Below are 25,148 nucleotides of genomic sequence, written 5' to 3' on the forward strand. Positions count from 1 at the left end.
TCTTTTATATCATCACTTCCTCAAGAAAACAAATGTGGTGAGTAGACAGAATTTCTGAGAATGATCTATTATTCTCATTGCTCAGCATATGTTTTAAGCTGAAAACTTTCCTCAGCTTCATGTAAGAATTCTGTTCTGCTCAGAATGCCAGGCCTGGGTTGCAGGCAAACAGATGTGAATACAAACCCTACAAAGAGCTGAGGTTTACGGTGTTCCTGTTCCGCCTTCTACATTTTTTTTTTCTCGTCCTTGTGCTCTTGTTTCTGAACAAGTGAAGCACAGAGAGGATAAAGATTTTGGCTTCCAGTAACAGCACAAATTACACCGTATTGCTTCAAAATTAAGGTAAGACCTTAAAGTGTTTGCTAAAATGAAGTTTTCTGTTGTAAAATAATTTTTTGTGACTGTTCTTTAACCACTTTGCTTTCGATATGTGGAGTCCAAACGTAGTGGTAAATGCACTTTATGAATAAATATGAAGTATCTTGTAGGTTTATGCTGTCAACAAACAGGTTGTTAGTTTATGTAGTGGAATGTTTCAGCCTGATTTGAACTTTCGGAAACGCGGAAAAGAAAATGTCCCCAACCACATTTCCAAACCTTTAATGTGTACGTCAGCATCAATTTATTTATTTTTTTACATCTAAAAGATTCTTTATAATGTCAATTAATAGATATTAAGTCATTCAGTTAAAGTACAATGATAATACGTTAAATGGAACTTCATAACTATTATAATGCAGTTGTCTAACAATAATAATCTGGTCAGACTATCCCGTGTAAAAGGAAAAAAATCTAAATAAATTAAGTATTTCAGCTTGCTGCAATTAATTCTTAAGCTTATTAAAATAGTATATTAAAAAATGTTATAAAGGAACTCTGAGATAATGACTGATGAATTGTGATAAATTTCCCTCATTTGTTTGCTTTACTGGCAACAAAGGCGACGAAATTGCTGCTTTTGCTTAAAATGTTTGTTTCTGAAGCGGAATCACATGAAGTTACACGACATCAAGGAGCAGACGATGCATTTTTCATCAGATTATTAATTAGAGCTTAAACATATGCTGGAATTTTCTCAGTGACGTTCGTTCCATTTTGCTTAAAGTGTAGGCAGCAAGTTTTAATATTTTAATACGAGATGCAGAGGCAGGAAGTAGAGAGAGAGAGAGAGAGAGAGAGAGCTTAGAGGTTTGGGATCACATGTTTTTTTTAGCTCGGTGCTCATGTCAAAGCAAAACTGTGTCTACAAAATGGATGAAGGGTTCACTGTCACACCATGAAATACTGCCTTCATAGTTTTTGTTTGTTTTTTAATCATTGATGATTTTTTTTTTTTTGCCCCTTAGATCATCATTCAAAATGAAGACAGTTATGTGGTTTGGGCTTGGTAAGTCAATATATTATTTACTTCGTTATTAAAATAAAAAGTTCAGTCAAAGATCCTACTATGTCATTATGTTTTCAAAGTCTTTCAGTATAACTGGAAAAATCATGTACGTAAATGTTTGTAGTTGTGTTTTACTCATCCCAAATGCCTACAAACCCCCAATTTTGGCAAATTACTGACAAATAGTATGTATTCCTGTCACAATGCACAGGTGGAATCCAACTGTAAATAAGCAATACTAAATGAAATGCTCTAAATAAACGTATTCCTTTCTCTTCAGTGCTGGTTGCAGTCTCTACAGGCAAAGTTATCTTCACCACAGTGGGACAGAAGACCATCATTCAGTGTGGCATCAGCGGCGACAAAAACCAGCTTGAGTGGAGTCGTTACGATCAACTGATTCATAGGATTGGAAGAAGGACTTACCCTACCAAAGGTACTCAAAAAAACAGACTTATGTGCTTTGAAAAACTCAACAGTTGACATCACTATATTATTATTACATCACATTATATTACATAATTATATGTTTTCTCTGCATTAGGCAAAATGGATATTGTATCAAGGTCAAAGATAAGGCCGGAACCGAACCTGGAAATCTCTCCTGTGAAAGAAGAGGACACTGGAAGGTTCACATGTAAAGCAGATGGAACAGTTCAAGAACATACGCTTCTTGTGGTGTCCGGTAAGCAGCAGACTCAAGAAATGATACCTGTATTAAGAACAACATAATAAAGAAAGGAAACCAAAATCACACTTCTTTCTATTACAGGCAAGTTTGAATACAAATAGACATAAATCCAATTCAAGCCTACTGCTTTACACACACATACACAGTTTTTAAAAAGGGGTTTTCTGTGATTTATTGTTGTACTGTTTTTAGGAACTCTAAATAGACAGATTAAAAATGGTCCAAACTGAAGTAGCAAAGGTCCAAAATACCCAGATCCTAGTTGTCAACATAGCTCAAGCTCTAAAACTAATTGTTCCTACATTTCCTACGATTCAGTTTGATAACATCTTCAGCTCACCTGCCCGCTCCAGTATAAAGTGCCACCATTTGTCCATTATTATACAGTACAATATACTGCCATTCCACATGTCCTATCAAGCCATAAGTGTGTGTCATGTTTTGGGTCTTTTGTTCAGCATGGCATCCTCTTTTTTTTTTGTGATTCTCACTTTATTCTCACCTGTGTCATCTCTCTGTGTCAGTCTCAGCCAGTCCCTCTACTAACCTCCAGGTGGGCCAAGAGGCTACACTCGGCTGTCAGGTTAAGGTTAAAGATCCAAACTTTAGGGTTGCAGTGGAGTGGAAGAAGCCAGGTGGAGCTCTGCATGCAGAGGACACAGTTGATCTCAAACCTGTTGCTGACTCAGATGCTGGGACCTGGACTTGTACTTTAACCTATGAAGGGGAGACGTACAGTCAGAGTCTGGACATTAAAGTATCAGGTAGCACATTTATACTAGCATATGCAGGACCTCTTATGTGCTTTCTGCCAAAGTGACCTATGTGATCAACAGAAAAAACTAAATGTGTGTTTGCTTTCAGCGCCTGCTCCCGCCACCACTGCACCAGACAATCCCCAAAGCTCAAAGGAAAAGAACATCCCTAAGCCTACTGGCAAAAACCGTACGTACTCCCACTGTGACCAGCTGCTTCAAAGTATTTTGTCTCTGAATGTGCAACTGATGCTTTTGAGCCTTACTTCCTACCACGTGTGTTTTCTTTGCTCGTCCAGACACCACTGACCGTAAGTCTGGTAATGCTGAGCTGCTGCTGCTGGGTCTGCACTGGTGGGTGTGGTTGGCCGTAGGAATCGGCGGCCTGGTTGTGATTCTCCTCACGGTCTTTGTCATCGTCTTGTGCAAGAGGAACAGGGAAAGGAAGGTAAGTCAGGAAGCTGAGAATGCTCCTGTGCTGTGAACAGAAAAGGAGGCATGAAGGAAAATGAGAGTGTTTCTGGAGCAAAGAAAAAAATGCACTGTGATTTTTATTTTATTTTTTTAGAAGAAACTTCAGAGGATGAAGAGCACCGAACAGCCACTGAAGCCCAAGAAGTACTGCCAGTGTGACCGGTGAATGTTCTCCCCTTGCTATCTAGGAATAAATCCCTTTACCCCCTCTCTGGTGATCTCTGTTCACTTCACAGATGCTCTCTAATAGACTTTATTCCTTTTATATCAGTAACGGTCTGACCTTCATTTTCAATGCGTCTTTTACCAAGTGCTTCGTTTTTGTCTTGTAATTAGCGTGAAACTTTTTTCTCTTTACTCTCTTTATCACAGCCAAGCAGCTGCAGCCAAACCGCAGCAAGGACGCCGCAGAGAGAAGCCATCAGCCCTCCTTCTGCAACCCTGCTAATGAAGCGACATGAAAGGAAGACTGAAGAAAAGAGAGAAATGGGAAGAATGAGAGAGAGAGAGAGGTGGTTCAAGGGAGGGAAAAGAGCAATAGATGGACGGAGAGAAGAGTGAGAGCATGTGGAAGAGAATGTCAATGAGCCTTTGAACGCTTCTAAAAATCTAATGGAACTGTGTAAACATTTTCCACAAAGTTTAACCAATGAATATATAAAACCTGTCTCAGTATTTTTTCCACCTGTTTGTCCCTCAATTGTTTGTCAGATTCTTGTTTGTGATGTTGTTCACTTCACCACATTATCATGTATGCCTGCCTATTTTCCTGGAGACTTGAATTGTCTTGTACTTTTTTTTTTTTTACATTTATGCAGCATCTTAACATGCAATGCCAAGTTAAATAATTGACTTTTATATATGTGTATGTATATATATATATATATATACATACACATATATATATATATATATATGTACTGCCTTCAATCCTGAGATTGTCTTGCATGAAAATAATCTGTCTATTTTTTCTCCAGTTAATAAACTACGAATACAAGTGCAAACTTTGCTGAAATATTTCTGTCCTCATACAACACAGCGGGGAGGCTGATGTGATATTCATGTTGGTATAATTACTGAGAAGATACATTGAGTGGTTGATTAAAGCAAAAGCAATAAGTAGTATAGGAAAATATGGCTTAAAACAACAAATGTAACCGATTAAAGCTTTCACAACCCCATTCAGCATCTTAACAAACACTACCTTTACTCTTCTTCTGACATTTTATGCTTCACCATGTGCCTGCTGGTTCCAAAACTCCCCACAACTGGTGCAGAATAACGCAGGTGTTGACACCAATACCCTGAAACACCCAGTAAACACCTGTTTCATACAGTAACACGAGACCGCCAATCGCATTCGCACATACTCCTATGCATTAAAGAAAGAAAAGCTATTTAATGTGTATGAGTTAAAAAAAATTCTCTTTGTATTTTGTAAAGCAACAACTTTACAAAGCGTCTACGTGGTTCTTCTTGGTTTGTGTCTGTGTGTAATCCTAAATTATGCAATCCATTTGATACAGAACAGAGAGAATGGGATCGTAGTGATGTCTGACTTCCTGTGTGTGTGTGTGTGTGTGTGTGTGTGTGTGAGTGTGTGTGAGAGAGAGACACCTGCAGTGCACACAACCTCCAAAATGTCAAAGCTGAACTCATCGCTGTACTAAGAACATCACATGTAAGTACTCCCAAATATCCTGTACTTGTGCTCACAGTGCTACATGCTAACGGATTATTTACAGGTTTGAACAGTATTAATGTCTAAAAAGGGCATTAATTACTGTTATAAATGCTGATAACTGTCACATATGGGATCTGCTCTCATAGATCGTAGAAAAGGTGCACCTAGGTGAAAGACTCAAATATGGTCTTAACTGAGGACGTTTATCATGTTTTGTCTTAATCCACATACTGACTGATTTATCCTGACCTTGCTCTGGTTTAATCTGTGTTTGTTTGCCAAAAAAAAGAAACAGATGTAAAATATTTACAAGAATATACCAGGTTATAGTCATAGCTAGTGTTCTAGCTAATAAAAACACAGGGAGCACATGAATTGGTACAAATTCATCAATACTGACCAATTTTCTGTTCGATTTTCTGTCTCCAGCCGTAAATAATTATTAAATGTACCAGAGATGATCTGCAGATTTGATCGTCTATAGGACGTTTCTCAAAATAGTTCAGTCCCTGCGATGTGTTTGTCAGAAAATATCAAACCCTGAGGATGATTATGTAATGTCAAATCAAAAATAGAATTTTCTTTCCTATAGTCTCTTAATCCATAAAGATGAAACCTTGTGCAATAGAAGCAGCAATACGTTGCTGATTTTGCAATCATTGCAGTGACTGGGGAGACGATAAGTGTATTGTTGATAACTGCTGGTGTTGGCTGTTTGTCAGGGACACGGTTTTGTCGAATGCAGAGAGTCGAATACGAAACAAGTTACCAATAATGTTTAAAAGTCATTCTGTATCATTCCCTGCTATTCAGATGCAATTAAAAGTTATTGTTTCTCACTGATTAAGGCTTTCTTTATGTAACCAACACTGTATTTACATATCTTTACCAAAGTAATTTGACTATAATTAATTTATGCGTTTTTCTGATGAACACAGAGTAATTGTTGAAACGTTTAAAAGCTTTTTCTCGTGTTCCTGTGCTTTTGACTTGAAACAGCAGTAAAGAGAAACAATCTGACAGCTTGATTTGTTCATCTATTTTAGGACACTAATAGCGTCAGCAAATATTTATAACTTTTATTTCATTTTGCTGTGTGAGCATGACAATTAAGTCGCGCTTGCTTTCAATGACTGACTGCTACCAGCTTTATATAACTCGCTAGCTGCTGAGAGTAAAAACAAAGGGCTGACTATGAATTACCGTGAACATATCTGAAGATACACGCTGTACATAAAGGCATATCCAAATGCTTTATGTGGCATATAGCATTTATCAGTGTACTGCAGGCAACATATTCACAAGACAGACAAGAATGACTAATTCTTTGTAGTAGGAGTTCAATTAAATGGGTTCTCATTCACTAACAAATCCTAGTTCAGCTTTGATTTAATCTAATGCTAACAAAATAAAGCACAGAAATAAATTTATAGGCCATGTTTGGCTTCTAAAGCTGGTCTTGACTGTTTTAAACTGTGTGGTACGTGTCAAAGTGTATAGGAAGCTAAACTATACCAAACAATATCTCGAGGACGTTGTAATAAGTCTTTAGTACAGCGCATATATCGACTCGCCATAGTAGGAGAAGCTCATTGACGATGGCTGCGTTCAATTCTAGAGTCCCATTCAGACTAGACAATGCGTGGCTTCAGGGTTCTGCTGGTGTTGTGATACTTGGACTCCACCTTGTGATAAAGACTGGACTGTAGAGCTGAGTGTGACTATTTTACACTTGTCAGAAAAAAGAAAAGAAAGATGCTGGCCATTTTGCCGGCCAGAACTTCAGGCACCCCATTTGAGCGGATTCTTCCTCTTTGGGTCTGGGTGTGTTCATTGCTCATAAATAATCCCTAAACAAAACAAAAGAAATATTAAGATCTCTTTCCACTGACAGGGCCCTCTGGTGCCTGACCAGTGTGTGTGTGTGTGTGTGTGTGTGTGTGTGTTTTTATTTATTTATTTCAATAAAGAAGACTGACATGAGGCGCATTATCCAAACACTCTGCTCTCTAATTTGTCAGAAAATGCAGAATACAAGATAAGAAGGATTAACCGTTCAAAGTCACGCGTAATATTACCATGATGATAAGTGACATGATAATGGATAATATCTCACCTCTACTGATAGAGCTAACGTGCTTAACATATGAAATCTAGCATGCATTGCACCAACCTCCAACTCAAATTTTGCTTTTAATTAATAGCAGGCGGCATAAATACAGAGGATGTTAAAATTAGAATTGATCAAGCTATATAAACATGTCATAACGCTGATGTAACACACCACGTACCACACCGCTACTGAAGGAGCAGCTAGCGTTCTATAACAAAATGTAAACGCTTTAATAGCTTTCTGTCTCTCCTGTTGTGTTTTTTCACGCTGCACTCACTGTGAAATCCTTTCTGAATACTAAACAGCCTGAAGCTTCCGAGTAAATCCCATATTAATTGATTTTGTGCTGTCATTAGTTGTGTTTGTTGGTTCGCTCTAGTTTGGTTAGTTTTTCTTCTAACTCTTTAGTCGTAATTTAAATCAGAAAAGTGCACATATTTATTTTTATTTTTTTTTACATATAAGCACAGTTTTAGAGGACCCAAAAAGTATTTGATGAATTTCAAAGTCAATTTTAAATAAATTCATGATGTTTTTTCATGTATGGCTGAAGCTTGAACCCCACTGATATTAGCAGGCGCTTAATGCTCTAGATCTGTAGTACAAAAGTCTTCTTTTCCTGCTTTATTGAGAGCTATTTGACTTCAGTCTGCGTGGAAGAATTCAGTTTGAACTGACTTGATCATTCTTTCTCATGTTTGAGGATAAAAACTGTTAGCTTCAGGAGCGGTTTCTTTCCCATCACCATCCGTCCTTTAAACAGAGGACTGTAAATATTAAACATATACACTCTCTACTGCCGTTCACAAGTGCAGTTACCTTGGACATGTGCAGTAATTCCTTATTTATTCTTTGGTTTTTACTCATTTATTTCATTCACTGCACCACTGCACCAGAATTCATTAAGAACTTATTTTATTTCATCTCAGGTGTTTTTAATTGTGTGTTTTCATTGCCGACTCTTTGTTGTCAATTCGTTCTGCAGTGCATCTCTCGCCTGAATGATAATAAAGGAATCTGAATCTGATAAAAAAAAATAACGTACCCGTGCTTCATCTGTATATTTAGGAGCATTGATGTCCTACACTGTCCAAAAATTTAGAGGACTTAGCAGAAAAGAGAGCCATGTTCCCTTCAGTCCAATAACATATAGATAAACCAAAATAATGTTCTGCTGTTTAACTCCATTTACCCCTGCATTGCTATGAAATAAAGGTATTAATTTCTTCTTTGTGGAGTTTAGTCATGAGTAGCTATTTCTGAAAACACTCACATGTAGAAGCTTAATCTGTATTTAAATTCTTTTCTCTGTGTCTGTGCTGTGTTTCCCAAACCATGCTAGCCTTCCTCTAACCCTCTCTTATGAAAGTGTAACATCTGTGCACTGGAGGTGTTTCCATACGAGACAATAGGATTCCCTTTTCATGGGTTTATAAAGACATGCATTACTCACTTCTCTTTTTCACTGTCTTACACAAATGAACACACACACACACACACTTATTTGAAATGAAACTGAAATATCTGAACTGGTGTGTGTCCCGCCCTCTTGCGTTTCCATTTGGGTCATCATTTCATCAGCGCACAGCATCAGAAAATATTTTATTTTTAATTGTGAGCGCAAACATGAGTAAAACCAAAGCACTTAATCATCAGACATGAATGTATAATGTAGCAAACACTGCTACAAATCCATGTGTCAAACAGCAGCTTTTGTTTTCTGCGCTCAGCGTGCTGATGTGTGAGTTTTCAGAGTTCTCAGAGCAGCAAAAGGCAACTTAACGTGTTCTAATCTGTACGCTGTGTGCTCCGACTGCAGGTGCAACAGTTTAAAGTTCAATAGAACCTAAACAACTATCTGTCCACGGTCGTTCAATTTAAAACGTCTGTTAGGTAATTTCCAATTCTGTAAACTCCCTTCATGGGTAGCTTCAGCTGCACTCAGGTTTCAGCTGTCACATGTGCTCGTGAGTGAAGCTGGTGCTTCAGTAACCTGTAGATTGTGATTTAATGCATTTTGTAGATGCTGAAGCCGTCATCTCATCTGTAAAAAATAGCACAGAGTCATACTTCCTTGGTGCTGCCGTGGGTTGACCTTGCAGCTTTAACGGCACTGCCAGGGTGGGTTTAAAGTAGGATAAGGTGGCATGCAACACACCAGGAAATTAAACATTAGGCTTAAAGTTCTCTGAGTCTGTATGGGGTAGATGGTGATGGATGTGTGCACCTGTGTGTTTCAGATCTTAGACGTTATGCTGCAAAACTACATGCAAGTGTTGGTCTGAATGTGAATCTACTGATGCTTGTTTTTCCTGTTTATGTGACATGTAGCATATTTCTGATGCCAGACTATCACAAAAGACTCCTGTTTAAAGGACGAGTTCGGATTTTTTAAGGTCTGTTGTAACAGGCAGTGTTTTCTTTCGCTGACTACACCACGGATTCGTACTGGCTGTGAAGAAATACCGGTTTACTGCAGTTCTAGCATGAGGGATGGTGACAAAATCCACGGCCTTCATTCTGTGTAAAAGTGTAAATGCAGCATGGAAATGGTTTTCTTTTCTGACGTATCAAAAATTTTTACTAATCTTATTTCAGTTATTCTGTGTGAAAAAGAAAGAGAAAAGCTTGTCGAGCTGTTCAACTGGTGGCACACTTTCAACTTCTGATCTAAGCCACACGTTTTTCAGGTGGAGCTTTACAAGACAATGCTCAGATATTGTGACAAGCACACAGACACGTCTTTGTCCTGTGGATATTTATATCCATCTTAAAAAGGATTCCAAAGATGACCAGAGAAAGAGGAGAATAGCCCGTTGGCATGGCAGATGTGAGCATGCCAGTCTGTGTTTAAATAATTGTAAATTAACCTCATCGTGCGTCACAGATGTACGACCGAACACGATTTAAATAATACACACACTTCTGATTTCTGGTCTCTGACCCCATTCTGGATCTGTCCATTATTGTTTCCAGCAAAGTGCATATTTGTTTGTTTTTGTTTTTCTCTACGACTCTGTTGTAGAGACGCTGTATGTTGGAAGAACAAAAAGCTATTCTGCCAGAGACAATTGAATGGACAGACACGCTGCGTTTGTGCAGTTCAATAGTCTGCCAAATCATGGAGGGATCTGCCAGATTTACAGTGTCTTGGGGAATAAGTTCCCTTTTTCGATTCGGTGACAGCATTTTATTGCTGATCTGCAGTTAAAAAGAAGGGAAGCAGCCTCTTTGCTGTCAGTGTGGACGGGAAAATAAATGAGAACAAAAAGTGTTCAAAGCAGGGCTGTCATAAGGTTCACTACACAGATATGATTTCAATATCTATAGAATTTTTAAAAAAATCTTTTATAAATGCTACGAGTCAAATTCAGATGTCAGCTTTGTTTATTGTATGTTTCCTCTATTTTGGAGGAAGATGAACTCCTCTGCAAATACGAGGAGGTAGAGGTAGCTTTTAACCATAACTGTACTGTATGTTTATTCCTGGCACTGAATAATTTACAATATTATGTGTAAATTAATATCACATCAGCGTTTTATTTTGTCAGATGTCACAGTCATTGTCACTGCCGATATATTAAAATGCTTCAAGTTCAAATGTACATATGAGTGTTATTCAAACAGATTAAAAAAATCTTTTAAACTAGTGGAGAATCAGTGAATGTTGCAGATACTAGACTGATGTAGCAAAGCAGATCTTATGATGACAACAGTTTAATGCAGCAATATTTACAGAGTGAAGCAGCACAGCAGAACAATGGTTTTTAGACTTTTCAGTTCCTGTAACGCAGGTATTTCTCTGTTGTTGCGCCGGATAGATTTACTTACAGCGATGATTTACGCACAAATTCACTTAAAGTTGAATTTATGAACCGCATGAAGCAGTAATGAGACACTGAATTATACTGTAGCATTCATGACTGGTGGAAAGTTTGGGGTTTTTTGAGAGAGAGAAAGATGAAGTCTAAATTCTCTAAGCTCATTTTAAAGCTGACAGCAGTTTTTCTGTTTTCATTTTGTTGGCCTCACTCTATTTTTAGCAGTATTTTGGAAAACTATAATTGATGAATAACCTGGTAGATAGTCTTGGTTATTTATAGGAACATATAATGTAACTTTAGCTGCAACAGTAAATGCTGCGTACACATTTGTAGGCGCTGTGGAAATGCACAGCTGTTTTTCCATGCTAAAGCAACGTCATCATTAACCTCATCATCTCCAGCCTAATCACATCTTGGTGTTACGGGAAATACCAAGACCCAGGCGCAGACAGAGGACACGGCACACAGAGATATAATCTCACAATTTAGTACAATAAGTTGTGTGATACAACTGACAAATTGTACAGGAGTGTATGGAAAATGTCACTGGGTTGTTCACAGAAGTCAGAAGTAAGGAATTAACTAGAACCGAGTAATACCAGCCACACAGCGCAATACACTGGATACCGAACTGAAAGCAGAAGCTTACACACCACTACGTTGTGTCTAGCAACAACCATAACTCCACACAGGAGAGAGCAAACCAGGAGTAGGACTTACAACTACACACTATGGTACACTATGAAACCCGCCACCTTACTGTAATCCCGGATAAAACAGCGGTAAAAGTTGGCAAACCCCAGGAATAGATGCAGTTCTTTCAGGTACAGGTCAGCTCTGGACAGCGGTCAGCTTCTGGGATCCATCTTAACCTCCTCTTCAGATAATGTAGCCAAGGAAGAAAACTGTAGTGGCATGAAACTTGCCTTATCGAAAAGCCAGTCTTTAAGGAGGTGTTCTAGGCGGACATGTTGTTCTTCTGGGTTCCAGGAGAACATCAAAATGTCATCCAAGCACACAAAAACAAAGTGGTTGATAATGTCACGGAGGACGTCATTGACGAGGTTGTGGAAAACCAGCTGGGGCGTTTGTGACTGGATACTCCAGATGGGAAGTGGGGTACTGAATGTAGGTCAGTATTCATCTGCGTCTCAGATGTGGATGAGGTGATATGTGTTGCGGAGGTCCAGTTTAGAGAAGATGGTGCCACCATGGAGGGCAGTGAATGCAGAACTGACGAGTGGTAGTGGATACTTGTTTTTGATGGTAGTGCTGATGAAACTACGGAAGTCAATATAGGGTCGCGACAAAGAAAAATCCGACCCCAACAACAGGGGAGGAGGATGGGTGAATGATTCCAGCAGCTAGGGAATCCTAAATGTAGGCTTGCATGGTGGTGTGTTCCAGTTTTGAGAGGTTATAGAATCGGCTACTGGGCAGCGTGGCTCCAGGAAACAGGTCAGTGGAACAATCGATGGGTGGTAATGTGAGGGCATGGTCTTTACTGAATACCTGGGCCACATCCTGATACCCCAGGGGCACTTTAGATAGGTCAGTTTCTTCTGGAGCCCTAGAAACAGGAGGCGACACAGGCGTCAGAGCAGGACGTAAACACTTGGCGGGGCAATCGAGGCTCCAGGAAAAGCCCTTCCCATGGGACCAGCTGATATAGGGATTCTGCAGCTTTAACCAGGGAAATCCAAGGACGAGTTCTCAGTGATAAGAAGGTTTAGGGATTCTCGGTGGTTAACGGCCAGGACAAGAGTCGCAGAAACAGTCTGCTGCTGACTTGGACGAGATTTAGTCCATTTAAGGCTTTCCCTTCCCTAGGGGAAGACAGTGGTTCAGTGGAGATCTAAAGCTGTCTCACCAGGTTACTGTCAATGAAGTTGCCTCTGCTGCAGAACCAACGAAGGCTGTCACAGGCAGTTGCAGTCGTTGGGGGGGCCTCCACAGAGGTTCAGCTCTCTCTCTAGTAGGACAGTGGGTAATGTAATGGCTCAGTTTGCCACGGTATAGACAAGTATTTGTGGACCTCTGGTGGTTCTTTTCTTGAAGGATGAGCTGGGCTGGACCTAACTGGCACCTAACTGGAATACTGAAATAAAGCAGAAGCACTCAGCACAAATACACTGGAATACCGAAGTGAAAGCAGATGTGCCAACAGTGCAAATTACTGGAATACTGACGTAAAGCAGATGCTTACACAGCATTACGTTGTGTCTAGCAAAAAAAAAGCAACGGTACAGTATGAAAAAAAAGTCTTATCTGACAACTGGGAGAGCGGTAGGGAGGAATGGTAACGGGGTAGATGAATGGTGTGAACCGGAGCGAGGGTCTCGAAGCTGCGTGGTGAATGGTACAGCTGCATCAGAATCCAGGTAGATCGAGGCAGAGTAACAACATATCATCAGAAACAGAGATGGCCTGGGTTCACTAACCGAGTTAGGTACAACGGTCCGGCATCGAACGTAGATCTGGGTCCTTCTTTTACGGTAGAAGACAGTGGGTCAGTGAAACACTCCCCACTCAATCAGAGGAAGGCACAAACACACCAGCTCACCCCACTGATTAGGAAAGAGGGAACAGGAGGGGGAGTTACCAGCTAAGCAGAGGTGGAGGACATGACGGTCTGCTTGTCCCTGTAACACACTGATGCAGTTTTCTTTAAAGAAACTCTGCTTCACGTGTGTTAAACTGTATTTATCAGGTGTAATGAACAAAAACAAAAAACATTCTAATGGCACGATTTACCTTCTGTATGATGACCCTTGTTTTAACATTTACATTAACTGTAACAAATTCAAAGAATCAACACATGGAGGTGAAGCGATGAGGGGGAGTTACAGTAAACTTTTCTGTCTTCATCTATTGTTTCATACCTCAGAGGGTTCAAAGAAGCTTAAAAGAAGTTTCCATCATGATGTAACAGACAAAATGTTTTAAGCCACTGAGCAGAATGTTGCTTTTTTTATTCTTAAACTTTTTTCCACTGAGATTTTGAAACCGTCGTTATCTTCCTCTCATTACAGAGCCTCAGACATCCTTCTGTGTTGCCTTGTTTAAGTCAAATGCCATAACTCTAACCTGACATGTTTATCGAAAGAACAAGTCAGAGACATGAAATAGAGGTAGTTTGTCGAGGGAAACCCTCTGTAGATGAGAATAGACGTTTAGAGATATATATGAAAAAGTGAATCATCCTTCTTTTTTCCTCATGGCCCACACTTTGTCTTTCTCTATTTCAGTAATGACATGATGTGGTACAGTTGCTCTTGTTAGCTGTGTGACTAATGAGGGAGTCCTCACTTTCAGGTGTTTTCCATCGAAATCTCAGCTCAAAAACAGAAATGCATCCACTGAGGAATGAAAAACAGAACCATATTGAGCCCGTGGTTGGCAACAAATTCATGTTTGAATGAAGAGTATTCATTTAAACGGGGCCCAAAACGTAAATGTTTGGTGTGTTTGTTCAAAGAGCAGACGGAAAACGTGTTTCATTTCAAGCTCTAAGTGAACAGAAGCAGGTGGGAGCCCTTCATGAAGGCAGTACAGAGGCAGGCAGAAAAACCTCAGAGAGACACATGAGACGTGTGCAAGATGTTTTGTTTAGTCCTTGTTGTGGTTCATGACTCTAAACCACGCTGGCAGTGCGTTTCTACAGCATTAGTCTCCTAACTGATCTCTGTCATTAGTTAGCATGGAATGAATGTCCATAGACAGGACACCTTATTACTGCATGGAAAATAAACAGTATTTTGTTATACTAGATAAAATGTATTGTTTTATCAGCGTACAAGAAAGAAAGACGTCAATCTTTTACACTGTAAATGTATCCCTCTTTTAAAAAGCACTTTGCTGAACTAAATCTACAAGTCTAAAGTGTGTTATTTCCTCGATGTTGTGTGTTATTGGGCAGGTTTACAGCAGTTTTGTGTGAAAGACCTGAAATTAAATTGAGTTCCCAGTTTTATTTACATTTCAGAAATCTGATGATTAATTTTGAAGTATTATGAAAGCTTTTACCTTCTCAGTCTAACTCCTGTGATCACATCCACACAGTTGTAAGGTCATAATATAATAGCAACAGTCCTTGTAGTTGTGCGTTTTACTTGTACGAGGATAACAAGATGTTCTTGAGTGTTATATTACTGTTATATTGAGAGAACACGCAACTGTACAGCAGGTTAGGAGAACGGAGATAAGCACAAGCAGATGTTTAGCCTCCCATAAGTGTACTATTAACGTTTAAGTAATAAAAGATTGTGCCATGTAATCTGAATCGTACGCAGGGCGACCCAATGCACTAACTTTTCATTTACTGTTACATAAAGAATACATTTTAAAGTACAAATTATAATTGTTTATTTCCCACTGGTTCCACCAGAATGGTATTGCTCAGGCAGTTTATCAATAATGACATTTGGCTTTTATTGTCTGTATTTATTGATTTATTTGTATATTTCCAGATGATAGCGATCACAGACATGAAACCAACAAACGCTTCATTCAGCTTCGTTTGTTAAATTCACAGACGGCCGCCGCATGCCTTGTGAAGTTTCTATGTTTGCATGAATGTTTATTAGTGCTTTACAATTAATAGTAATTTGTCAATATGCAGAAAACAAACAAAAGTCTGATTAGATGAGAACATTTAAAGAAAACTATCCTCCCCGGCTCTTTCACCGTCGATCGTTTGGCAAGTCTATCCCGAACAAAAGACGTTCAAATGCCAAATTTGAATTGTAGTGAAATCTTTGTACTACCAAAGATTCACATTTTGAAACATGTTTGGAATTGCAATGAAATTTGTTTAAAATATTGAGGCAAGTATTTAGATTTTGATGCAGCCAAAAAGCTCTTTCTCAGATTCGAACATTGGATTTCTTACTCCCACTTCAGTGGGGCACCGTAACACGCAGACATGGATGGTATACCTCAAACAACGAGCTAATTTTTAGCTGCTCAGCTTGGGACTTCAACGGGCAAATGTGTATTTTTCTTTCTATGTATGTTTCCTAAAGAGCAAAGAGAATTGCTGGATTCACTATGTAATAGTTGGGCTTTAATATTTTGATAAGTTGTGAATTGGCTCCATATGAATAAAACTGAAAAGAAACTGAACAAAGATAAAAATGTGTTTAGTATTTTGGCATACATTCGGGCAGGTGGGCTCAACTATTCCGATAAGAAATAACCTCGGCAAGTGAATACTTCTTGTTTGTCAGGCGAGTTACCGATTGTTCCGGCCGACTTTACACGTTCAGTTCTCTTAACGTATACCTTAAGACTGTAAATCTGATTACTGATTGATGGTTATTTACCAGTGTTTACACAGCAGCACTTCTTGGTTTCTAAAAGACATCTAAACTAAAAGTTAAAAAAAAAACTTTCAAAAGAAAACTATTAGCAAAAGTGGTGCGTTGGTGCAGAAAAAGAAAGACATACCAGGAACTGGGAACAAAGATGTGAGAAGCTGATCTTACAGAAGAGAAGATTTAATAAACCGTCGTTGTTGACTTTAATGTTTGACGCATACTGAGTTTTTCACTTTACCACGTACATACTAAACATATATCCCAAAACTCATCAAAATAGTGTCCCAAACTATTTTATTTTTTTAGCCCTTTGTCTTACAGTTTCTTTTTACAAAATGCTGCATGTTTAATTTGCCTTCATCAGCAGTTCAAACTTCATTTCTGATTGAGAAGTAATGCACAATTACGCAACGAGGGGAAGTTAACACAAATTTGGCCGTAAGTCACCCATGTGTTATTCAGAAAGTACTAAGGATGAACAACGAGTGCAGTAAGACTCTTCATTGTCGTCTCGCAGCAAGAGCAAAATCAATTTTAGCTCATGAAGATTATTAATTTATTTATCAGTACGATTATTGGCCAAATTAAGTTGAATTTACTGATTAAAAGTTGGCTCCATATATATATGTATATATATATATTTATTTATTGTCCTAAACGACACATCAGATAAAATTGTTCAACTTAGCATAGAAAAGTTTGTGAAGATTTTGGCCCCCTCCTCCTCTGTAACAACCAATCAAAGGCCGGCATTCTGATTTTGGGTTTGATCACTGACTTTGTGTCTTTCTGCAGACCAATCGATGCTGAGGGAGGTGCAGCCACACTTGAAAAGAGGGCTTGTTTGACAAATGTAGAACATTTCCGCCTGACTCAGGATCACTGAACACAGAGAGACACGCCGCCATTGTAAGTATACTGTTTTTAATTTCAAACAAAGTCAAAAGACACATATGTCAAAAAGTTTAAATATTTCTAAGATTACATAAGCTTACTTTTTTTTTTTAATAATTTAAACTGTAAACCTGTCAGACCTGGACAGGCGCTGTCAGGTGAGAATCTTCTTGTGAGTTTTATACATGAATGCTGTTACACGTCCAGGACACAACATAATAATCAGCAGCGTTAATAACTGTATTTATATAGCACTTTCAAATTAAAGTGCTTCACAGAGCAAGCAACAAATCAAACACAATAAAATGATAACGGATAAAAACAATGGCATAAGTATTTAACAAAAGACTAAATATTTAACATGGAGACAAGGTAAAAATACTGACTTCAAAATTATATAGAACTGCCCGTACATGTCATTTAAAGTTTTAAATGCCTTGCATCTTGTAATTCTTCTTTCTTGCTTTATACTATTAATATTTATAGCAACTGGCAGATGACCGGTACAAAATGGACTACCGCTATGTGTAATTTATTATCGCTATGTAAAATAAAATGTAATGCAAATTAAAAAATGTAAACTGTGTTTGTCTTTAAATTCCACATTTACATTTTGAATTGATGCATTCATTATTGTGTGAACCTTTAAATACAGTATGAAAGTCTTAATAATAACAATAATAATATTAACAATCTTGTAGCACAGGTCTTTCAGTGGTACACATATTCATGAATCTGAGGCAAAAGTTTCTCTACTTTGAATTTTCTTTAGAAAAAATATACATCTGGTCTGACAGATTTCCTTTTTAAACTCTGTGAACTGCAGCTGTGTGTGACTGCTGAACTGTAAAATCCAAACACAAAGCTACAGTATGTCAAGTTAATGACTTGTTTTTTAAAAATGATACACTCCAGTCAGAATGTAGCCGTAAACCTGCCTGTCCTCTTGTGTTTTTATCTGTTTTTTGTCTGTTAGCTGCCTCCTCAGTGTGTTTGACCCTCACCCTCCTGTCCTCCTTCATCTCTGCAGTATTTGTTGTTGAGGCTACATCCTGAACACGGATGTAATCATCTTAGTTTCTGGGTTACAGCTCCACGGCCGGGTGTGATGATGTTGAATTTCACTCTGCCTCCAGTCTTCACTCTCAAGTTTTTTTTTCTCACAAAGTCTGATCTCAGTTATGATTAACGATGCTACACTTTCCATTTTCTCTCAAATACCACATGACGGGTGAAATATATATAATGATATGCAGCATATTTGTGTGTTTATCATCTTTGGGCTTATAGGTATTCGTCCACAACACATATCAAGTCAGATATTAGTCTTTCATTTCGCTTTTCCTTGGGTAAATATCTGTTCGGTCAGTAAAAACGGTGACTTTCTTACTGGATTTATAAACCACACACAGTCCTCGGGCAGATGATTACATCTTAAAGCAATTAGCACATTTTTTGTGTGTTTGATTAATATTAGTTTAAATAGGATGTGACTTTAATTAGGCTGAATATTTATCCTAATAAATATACAATATCTAATATCCCAATACAGTCTATCATTTTCTGTGTATTTGCTTTCATATAGTTTTGTCATTTTGATTAAACTTTGAGGAAATACTAAAAAACAAACCTCAGCGCCCATTCTGTCTCTTCACCTATTTATAAAATGCAGTTAAATCCTTGGGCAAAATACATGAATATGTTAAATAAACAGCAATTACATCCTAATATTAAATACAATCTGAAGTATTTTTTTCAATCTTAGTTCTCCTGAAACATCGTAGGAATACCGCATGACGTGCTGATCTATTCACATCTCTGAATGATTTTTCTTTTAAGTTTTGAGGGTTTAATTTGAAAATAAATCTGATTCATAACCTATATGTTTTCTTTTCAAGTCCAACCCATTATAAACAACAACAGAAGTCCTTATTAGGGTGTGGCACAACATATCCAGGCAGTAAAATAGGTGCTGATTAACAACAATTCTCTCCTTAAATGATCCTTTCTTGTTTGACTACAGTGGATGTGGGGGGGCATCCACTTTCTGAATCATTTCTCAATCACAACACAGAGCGCAAGTACAGAGGAGACAGAGATGAGGGGTGAAAACAGGGAGAGAAAAGAGAAGCATATACTTTAAACCACAGCGTAGATGTGCCGCTGGTGCTGTGGTCTCCTTTTTTTCTCCTTTGTGAGAGCAAAGAGATCCGTCTTTCGTGGAACAGGGGAGGAAGAGAGGGGGTGTGAAAGGCAGTGGGGGAGGAGAAGATGGGAGGACTGGGATAAGAATCTGCACCTTAACTGAATCAAGTCCCACCACAAACCAGCGTTTGTGCTCCGTGCCTCTTCCAAACACTGTCTGCTGCTTTCAATCCAAAGCCCACCACAGGCCTCCTACTCTCGTCTCTCTCTGAACTTTTTGTCTTTTATGTTTTCAAATCACTAAATCAGAGACCACCACAAATCCCTCATTGCTTCCTGCTGAATGCTTTCACTTAGCAGCCCGATTTGATACGCGTTCATAGGACAGAGGAAGGACTTCCCTATGACATGAATTTGTTGAATTTCTGCTTTTTGAGTGGTGACTTTTCTAAATTTGTCAAAAATATATTTAAAAAATGTTTAGATTAGAGGTGTGAAGCCTAGTTTACCTTTTTTCTGTGCATACATTCAAACATCCACAGAGGTTCTTACTTGGCCCATTTCAAGATTACTATTACTATGAAGATTCTTTAAAAAATTGTATTCTGCTCTATTGTATTGTTGTCCTACAAAAATATACTGAACATTTCTATTCTTTTTCCACTTTTATAAATGTCTCAAAAGACCGTATATTCTCCTTAACTCTCGTGTCGTCCTGCGGGTCAAAATTGACTCGTTTTAGTTTGAAAATGTGGGAAAAAAATTACAAATTTTCACAGTGAACCTTCTGATGTCCACATTTTCAACATTTTTGGGAAATCTTTGAACATTTTTGGTGTAAAAAAAAGAAATGTTAAAACTATTTCTCAAGAACATTCACAAAAAATCATCCAAAATCCAGCGAATTTCGCTGGATTTTGGATAATTTTTTGTGAATGTTCTTAAAGAAAATCTTAGAAGTTTTACTGATATATATGTAATCACTTTAGATATTTTTTAGGATTTTTTTTGAAGATTTTTACTCTTTTTTTCAAAATATTTACAAGAATTTTCTTGCCAAATTTGGGGGAATTGTTTAAAATAAAGCTTTAAAGGAATTATTGGAATTTTCTTCCTGAAGATTTTGCAAATTTTCAGAAATTTGGGGAATTTTTTTGCTGAATTTTGGGATTTTTTTCAGACAAGGAAACAGTATTTTTTTGGTGCCCGTAAATGAGGACAACAGGAGGATTAATGAGGCAGAAACATTCAGTCATGGTTTGATGGTTTCTTCTCTTGACTGTTGCAGAGCTCTTTAATCAGACTACCCAAGACATAACTGCACAGACTTCAGCCTGGACAAAATGAATTCACTGAATATGCCACCTGTGTTTTTCTCAAATTGTATTTTTCAGACATGCAGCCATGATGAACTTAATTACACTCGCCCTCGTCGTTATCGCGATGCTGAAGTCAACAGGTAAGATGTGCTGATTGCAGATGAATTTGTCCAGACTTAAACAGAGGATAGTTTGGTTTTTCAACACATAATGTTCTTTGCACTCTCTTAGGGGCTGAAGAGGTGATTGTGTACGCTCAAGTGGGAGAGACGGTTACACTTAAGACTCAACGGCAAATTCTCTCAACGCATTACGTGAACTGGTATTTTCAGATAGTGAGTGGCAGTACGCTTGCCTGGACCAACCCCTATGGTGGAAAATCAACATTGAAAGGTGAACAGTAAATTAAGATAATTACTTAGATGACTTAATTTTTCCATCAAGTGGTGAAATGTGCTGTAAATAAATTAACTTTCGAGTCAATTCTTTTCCTGTAGACCAACCCTGGAACAACAGCTTGTCTCTGAACGGCCACTCGTTGACTATCAGCAACGTCCAAGAACAGTACTTCGGGACTTTTATCTGTAAAGTTTCTGGTTCGAATGTTCAGACATACTTAACAACATATACACTAATCAAACTCCAAGGTAAGAATTAAAATGAGGCGACATGGTCAGTTCAGTCATTTCACATTCGTCATGGTGCATTTTTATTAAAAGGAGCATTATAAGTTTAACAGTGGTGTTTAAGTAGTTGCAAACATATTCTAGGTAAAAATTTAGTGCATGCTTTTATGCAGAGTGTCGGCCAAAGTTAACCCTCGTGTCGTCCTACGGGTCAAAATTGACCCGTTTGAAAATGCGGAGAAAAAAAAATTCACAGTGAAACTTCAAATGTCCACATTTTCAACATTTTGATGAAATCTCTGAACATTTTTTAATGGAAAAAAGAAATGTTAAAAATAATTCTCAACAACAGTCACTTCAAAATCAACCAAAATCCAGCAAAATTTGCTGGATTTTGGTTGATTTTTATGTGAATGTTCTTAAAGAAAATATTAGAAGTTTTAGTGATATTTATGTAATCACTTTAGATATTTTTAGGATTTTTTTTTGAAGATTTCTTCAATTTTTTGAAAATATTTACAAGAATTTTCTTGCTACATTTGGGGGATTTTTTTTTTTAAACAAAACCGTTCAGAGAACATTTTAAGGAATTATTGGAATTTTCTTCCTGAAGGTTTTTTGCAAATTTTCTGAAATTTAGGGAATTTTTTTGCTGAATTTTTGGATTTTTTTCAGACAATGAAACAATATTTTTTGGTGCCTGTAAATGAGGACAACAGGAGGGTTAATACATGTTTTTCATGTTAAGACTTTGGGTTAACCATGCCAAGTTCCTCAACCTTTCAGGTTTTTATAACTCCAAATACAAACTCATAAGCAATGGTAGTCAAGCTAAAACGAGACTACAGTGGTGGAAAAAAGTTGTCGGACACCCTTAAAATTTTACACAATCTCAGATATTATCATGACGAATCTTTTTTGTGTTTCAGAAGGTGTGGCAGCATTAGACAGACACAAACAAATGCAAATTATATATTTTTTGTTTATTGTTCACAAGAAAACTATCAAAACTAAATTCTACCAGTATGACCCAATACTCAAAATGTCTTATTTTTCTGGAACCAATCAATTTTAAGTTTTTAATGGCTTTTTAGGGATTTGTTTAGTATTATGGCTGTGACTGTACTAAAAGAAATTGCACTTGAAGAGTGATTTCTAATGCTATATACATTCAAATGTATGGGGTGTGCGAAAACCTTTTTCCACCACTGCATTTTCTCAGTTAGTATAAGGTTGGCGTTTTCTACCTACCTGCAGCAGTATTTGTATTTGTCAAACTATGCCTACTTTACGTAAATGAACCACCTCTGTTTTCTTCGTCCTGCTCTATTCCTGTGCTAGTGAGTGTGAATCCAGCCTCTCTCCTGCTGCCTGGGGAATCTCTGTCTCTGGCCTGCAGTGTGGACACTCAAAGGAAATCTGTCATACACTGGCTCAATCCGCAAGGAACCAAAGTGTCTGAGAAGGGAGCACTCACTAAGACAGTCACAAGTCAAGACAGTGGCTCATGGACCTGTGTTGTGGCAGGAAACGAACACGAGGCTAAAGTTTCTGTTAAAGTTTTTGGTAAGTTGCTGTATATGTGCATTTGCTTTACAATATTATACCTCCATCCTGCGGATAATATTCACCTTTTTTTAATCTTTCTCTCTATTTTAGACCTCTCCCCAGTTACTTCACCTCAATATACATCTGCCAGCTCATCCCTCCGTATCCCATGCTCCTTTCCATCTCACGTCACCTGGGAAGAAATTAAAAAAAAGGGCATCAACAAAATTCAGTGGAGCTTCTCCCCTACTCCGTCCTCAAGTGTTCTTTCTGACGGAGAAAAGCTCTTCTCTCTCTCTCCGAAGACTTCATTGACCTGGCAGGTAGACCACGACAAAGGACTGAAAATTGTACAAGACGTTACAAAAGGAAATCTGGCACTGACTAGAAATCGGGGAAAAGAAGAAGACAGAGGACACTACACATGCGCCATGGAATTTGTTAATGGTCCGACTCTGAAGAGGACTGTACGTGTAGAGGTGTTGCAAAGTAAGTCAAAGCTAATTTCTGTTTACCAACTGTCACGTGAAATTTAGTTTGCTTTAGTTATTGCTATAGAAGTCTAATGAGACAAAGGAATACTCACATTTGAAGACAGAAGCCAGAGTATGACTGTACAGACTTGATTTTAAAAATGAAGTTGATCATTAATCTACTACCAAGACAGTAGCAGAACAGCTTCCTTTCAGTCCAATGATTGATTACTGCTTCAGATAGAATTACAGAACTGATTAGTGTTGTGCCACTTTGCTCCATTACTTTATTTTGTTGTTAACTGAGAGTGTATTTTTGATATTGACACCATTTTGCTGCATTTACGTTAATGTTTGCAAATGTTTAATTATCATAATTAAAAATTCTGGTGAGGTTTTCCTGGCCGAAGGCTCAGTTAGATTTAAATACTGAGAAATTACAACATTTCTCAAGCATGTCACATTTATTTCACAGAATTCTTTTTTTAAAAATGATTTCTATGTTCTTCCTTTCTCCTTTTCTTCCGGTCTTTAGTCGTCTCCTCCTCAGGAACAAAGCTAACTTCTGGTCAGCAGGTCAACCTGTCTTGCACTACCGGTAATCCACTGCAAACTGGTGTGCAGTTAAAATGGTTTCCACCTGAAACGTCATCCGTGTCGTTTACTGACGGTCACCCTGCCCATCTTACCATCCCAGAGGTGGGGACAGGGGATGGTGGGAAATGGAAGTGTGAGCTGAAGCAGAATGGCACTGTGCTGACGTCAGCCATGCTAACCCTGACAGTCGGTAAGCAGAGGTAGCAAGAAGAGAGCATGAAATGTGACATGGACATGACCTTGTGGTCAACAAAGTTTCTACTAAAAACTAGGGTTTACATGATGTATTTCCTGCATGACTATCTGTCTCTGTTGTGTACAGAACCCAAGATGACTGTGTGGATGTTGGTGATCATTTGCAGCTCTGCAGTCATCATGCTGCTCCTCCTCATAGTCGCCTTTATCCTCTGCCGACACAGAAAAGTAAACTTAATCTATTCCTCTTATTTTGTGTTGGATCACACATAATGTGACATAAAGACTTATTTCATGTCTCTCTCTTACTCGTCTCTCTCTTTGTGGCTGACATTAGCGGAAGACGAGACACATCAGGCATCAACTCTGCCAATGCAAAAAGTACGTACAAACCATTTCCTGGACTCTACACTCACACACTTATCAGCACTGAAGTCTGAACAACACTCTGAGCCCTTTGTGATGATACAACCATAATAAAATAAACATTTACTTTTTGTAGCGCTGTGTCTCTTTCCATTACTCAAACAGAAATCTGGAACTTTCTTTTTCAGCCCCAAGCCCAAAGGATTCTACAGAACATAATACGAGCGTTTCAAGAGGCGACCAGTTGAGTTTATACACCAGCGAGATGAATTTTTCTGTCACAAAAACTGCACACACGTGCTTAATGTGTTACATGACGTTCTGAAAGATCATGCTGAACTGACACAAGAAACTCTGTTGGAGTTGTACATATCAGCCAGCTTGGATGAGTTTTATATTTGTAATATAATCGGTTTGCTATTGTTTATGATTATTACTGACCATAATTTTATTTCCTTTACATTATTTTGAGGCCATCTGTTTATCAACCGCATATATCTTGTCATGTCTTTGATGTTCCATAATACTGCAATGATATAGTTGTTAGCTCGCTTCTGCAATTTATACGCAGGCATTATATGTGTGCACATGTTTATACTTTATGACTGAAAATGAAAACATGCTCTTTTTGGCAGAAAAAATGTTGATTGCTCAAATAAAGCAAAAATTAAAATGTAGAAATATTGACAATATCATAAATGTACGATGACGTTTTTCAATAAAGTCTGAATATGCA

At 38.1% G+C, this 25,148-nt stretch overlaps 2 protein-coding genes and 1 long non-coding RNA gene across 4 annotated transcripts; 2 read left to right on the forward strand and 1 right to left on the reverse strand.

The window, feature by feature from the left end:
• The first annotated feature begins 63 nt into the window (after positions 1–63).
• cd4-2.2 (CD4-2 molecule, tandem duplicate 2) lies at positions 64–4,567 on the forward strand. Of its 2 annotated transcripts, XM_022218312.2 has the most exons (9): positions 64–345; positions 1,350–1,390; positions 1,671–1,826; positions 1,935–2,075; positions 2,606–2,845; positions 2,946–3,026; positions 3,136–3,284; positions 3,405–3,472; positions 3,683–4,562. In XM_022218312.2, the coding sequence occupies exons 2-9, from the start codon at positions 1,363–1,365 to the stop codon at positions 3,756–3,758; spliced, it is 939 nt and encodes a 312-aa protein (XP_022074004.2). In that variant the 5' UTR covers positions 64–345; positions 1,350–1,362; the 3' UTR covers positions 3,759–4,562. The 2 variants fall into 2 exon arrangements, with proteins under 2 accessions (XP_022074004.2, XP_051812949.1); XM_051956989.1 differs by lacking the exons at positions 64–345; positions 1,350–1,390; positions 1,671–1,826 and having other exon boundaries at positions 1,846–2,075; positions 3,683–4,567.
• Positions 4,568–4,939: 372 nt separating this feature from the next.
• cd4-1 (CD4-1 molecule) lies at positions 4,940–25,148 on the forward strand. The gene is made up of 11 exons (XM_022218317.2): positions 4,940–4,991; positions 17,045–17,158; positions 20,683–20,747; positions 20,839–21,000; positions 21,105–21,254; positions 22,575–22,799; positions 22,893–23,270; positions 23,790–24,041; positions 24,174–24,274; positions 24,384–24,427; positions 24,601–25,148. The coding sequence occupies exons 3-11, from the start codon at positions 20,693–20,695 to the stop codon at positions 24,629–24,631; spliced, it is 1,398 nt and encodes a 465-aa protein (XP_022074009.2). The 5' UTR covers positions 4,940–4,991; positions 17,045–17,158; positions 20,683–20,692; the 3' UTR covers positions 24,632–25,148.
• Positions 11,403–13,494, reverse strand: LOC127536570 (uncharacterized). The gene is made up of 2 exons (XR_007945606.1): positions 13,373–13,494; positions 11,403–13,276 (listed from the first exon to the last, which is right to left on the reverse strand). It is a non-coding gene; the product is annotated as an uncharacterized LOC127536570 (long non-coding RNA).

The sequence above is a fragment of the Acanthochromis polyacanthus genome, chromosome 12, assembly GCF_021347895.1.
Source record: "Acanthochromis polyacanthus isolate Apoly-LR-REF ecotype Palm Island chromosome 12, KAUST_Apoly_ChrSc, whole genome shotgun sequence".
In the NCBI taxonomy this organism is placed as follows: Eukaryota; Metazoa; Chordata; class Actinopteri; family Pomacentridae; genus Acanthochromis; species Acanthochromis polyacanthus.

Coding starts and splice junctions, on each gene's coding strand:
- cd4-2.2 (XM_022218312.2), top strand. CDS start 1,363: ATGAAGACAGTTATGTGGTTTGGGCTTG. Junction 2,076..2,605: donor TACGCTTCTTGTGGTGTCCG/GTAAGCAGCAGA, acceptor TCTCTGTGTCAG/TCTCAGCCAGTCCCTCTACT. Junction 3,473..3,682: donor AAGTACTGCCAGTGTGACCG/GTGAATGTTCTC, acceptor TCTTTATCACAG/CCAAGCAGCTGCAGCCAAAC.
- cd4-1 (XM_022218317.2), top strand. CDS start 20,693: ATGATGAACTTAATTACACTCGCCCTCGTCGTTATCGCGATGCTGAAG. Junction 23,271..23,789: donor ACGTGTAGAGGTGTTGCAAA/GTAAGTCAAAGC, acceptor TCCGGTCTTTAG/TCGTCTCCTCCTCAGGAACA. Junction 24,042..24,173: donor CATGCTAACCCTGACAGTCG/GTAAGCAGAGGT, acceptor TGTTGTGTACAG/AACCCAAGATGACTGTGTGG.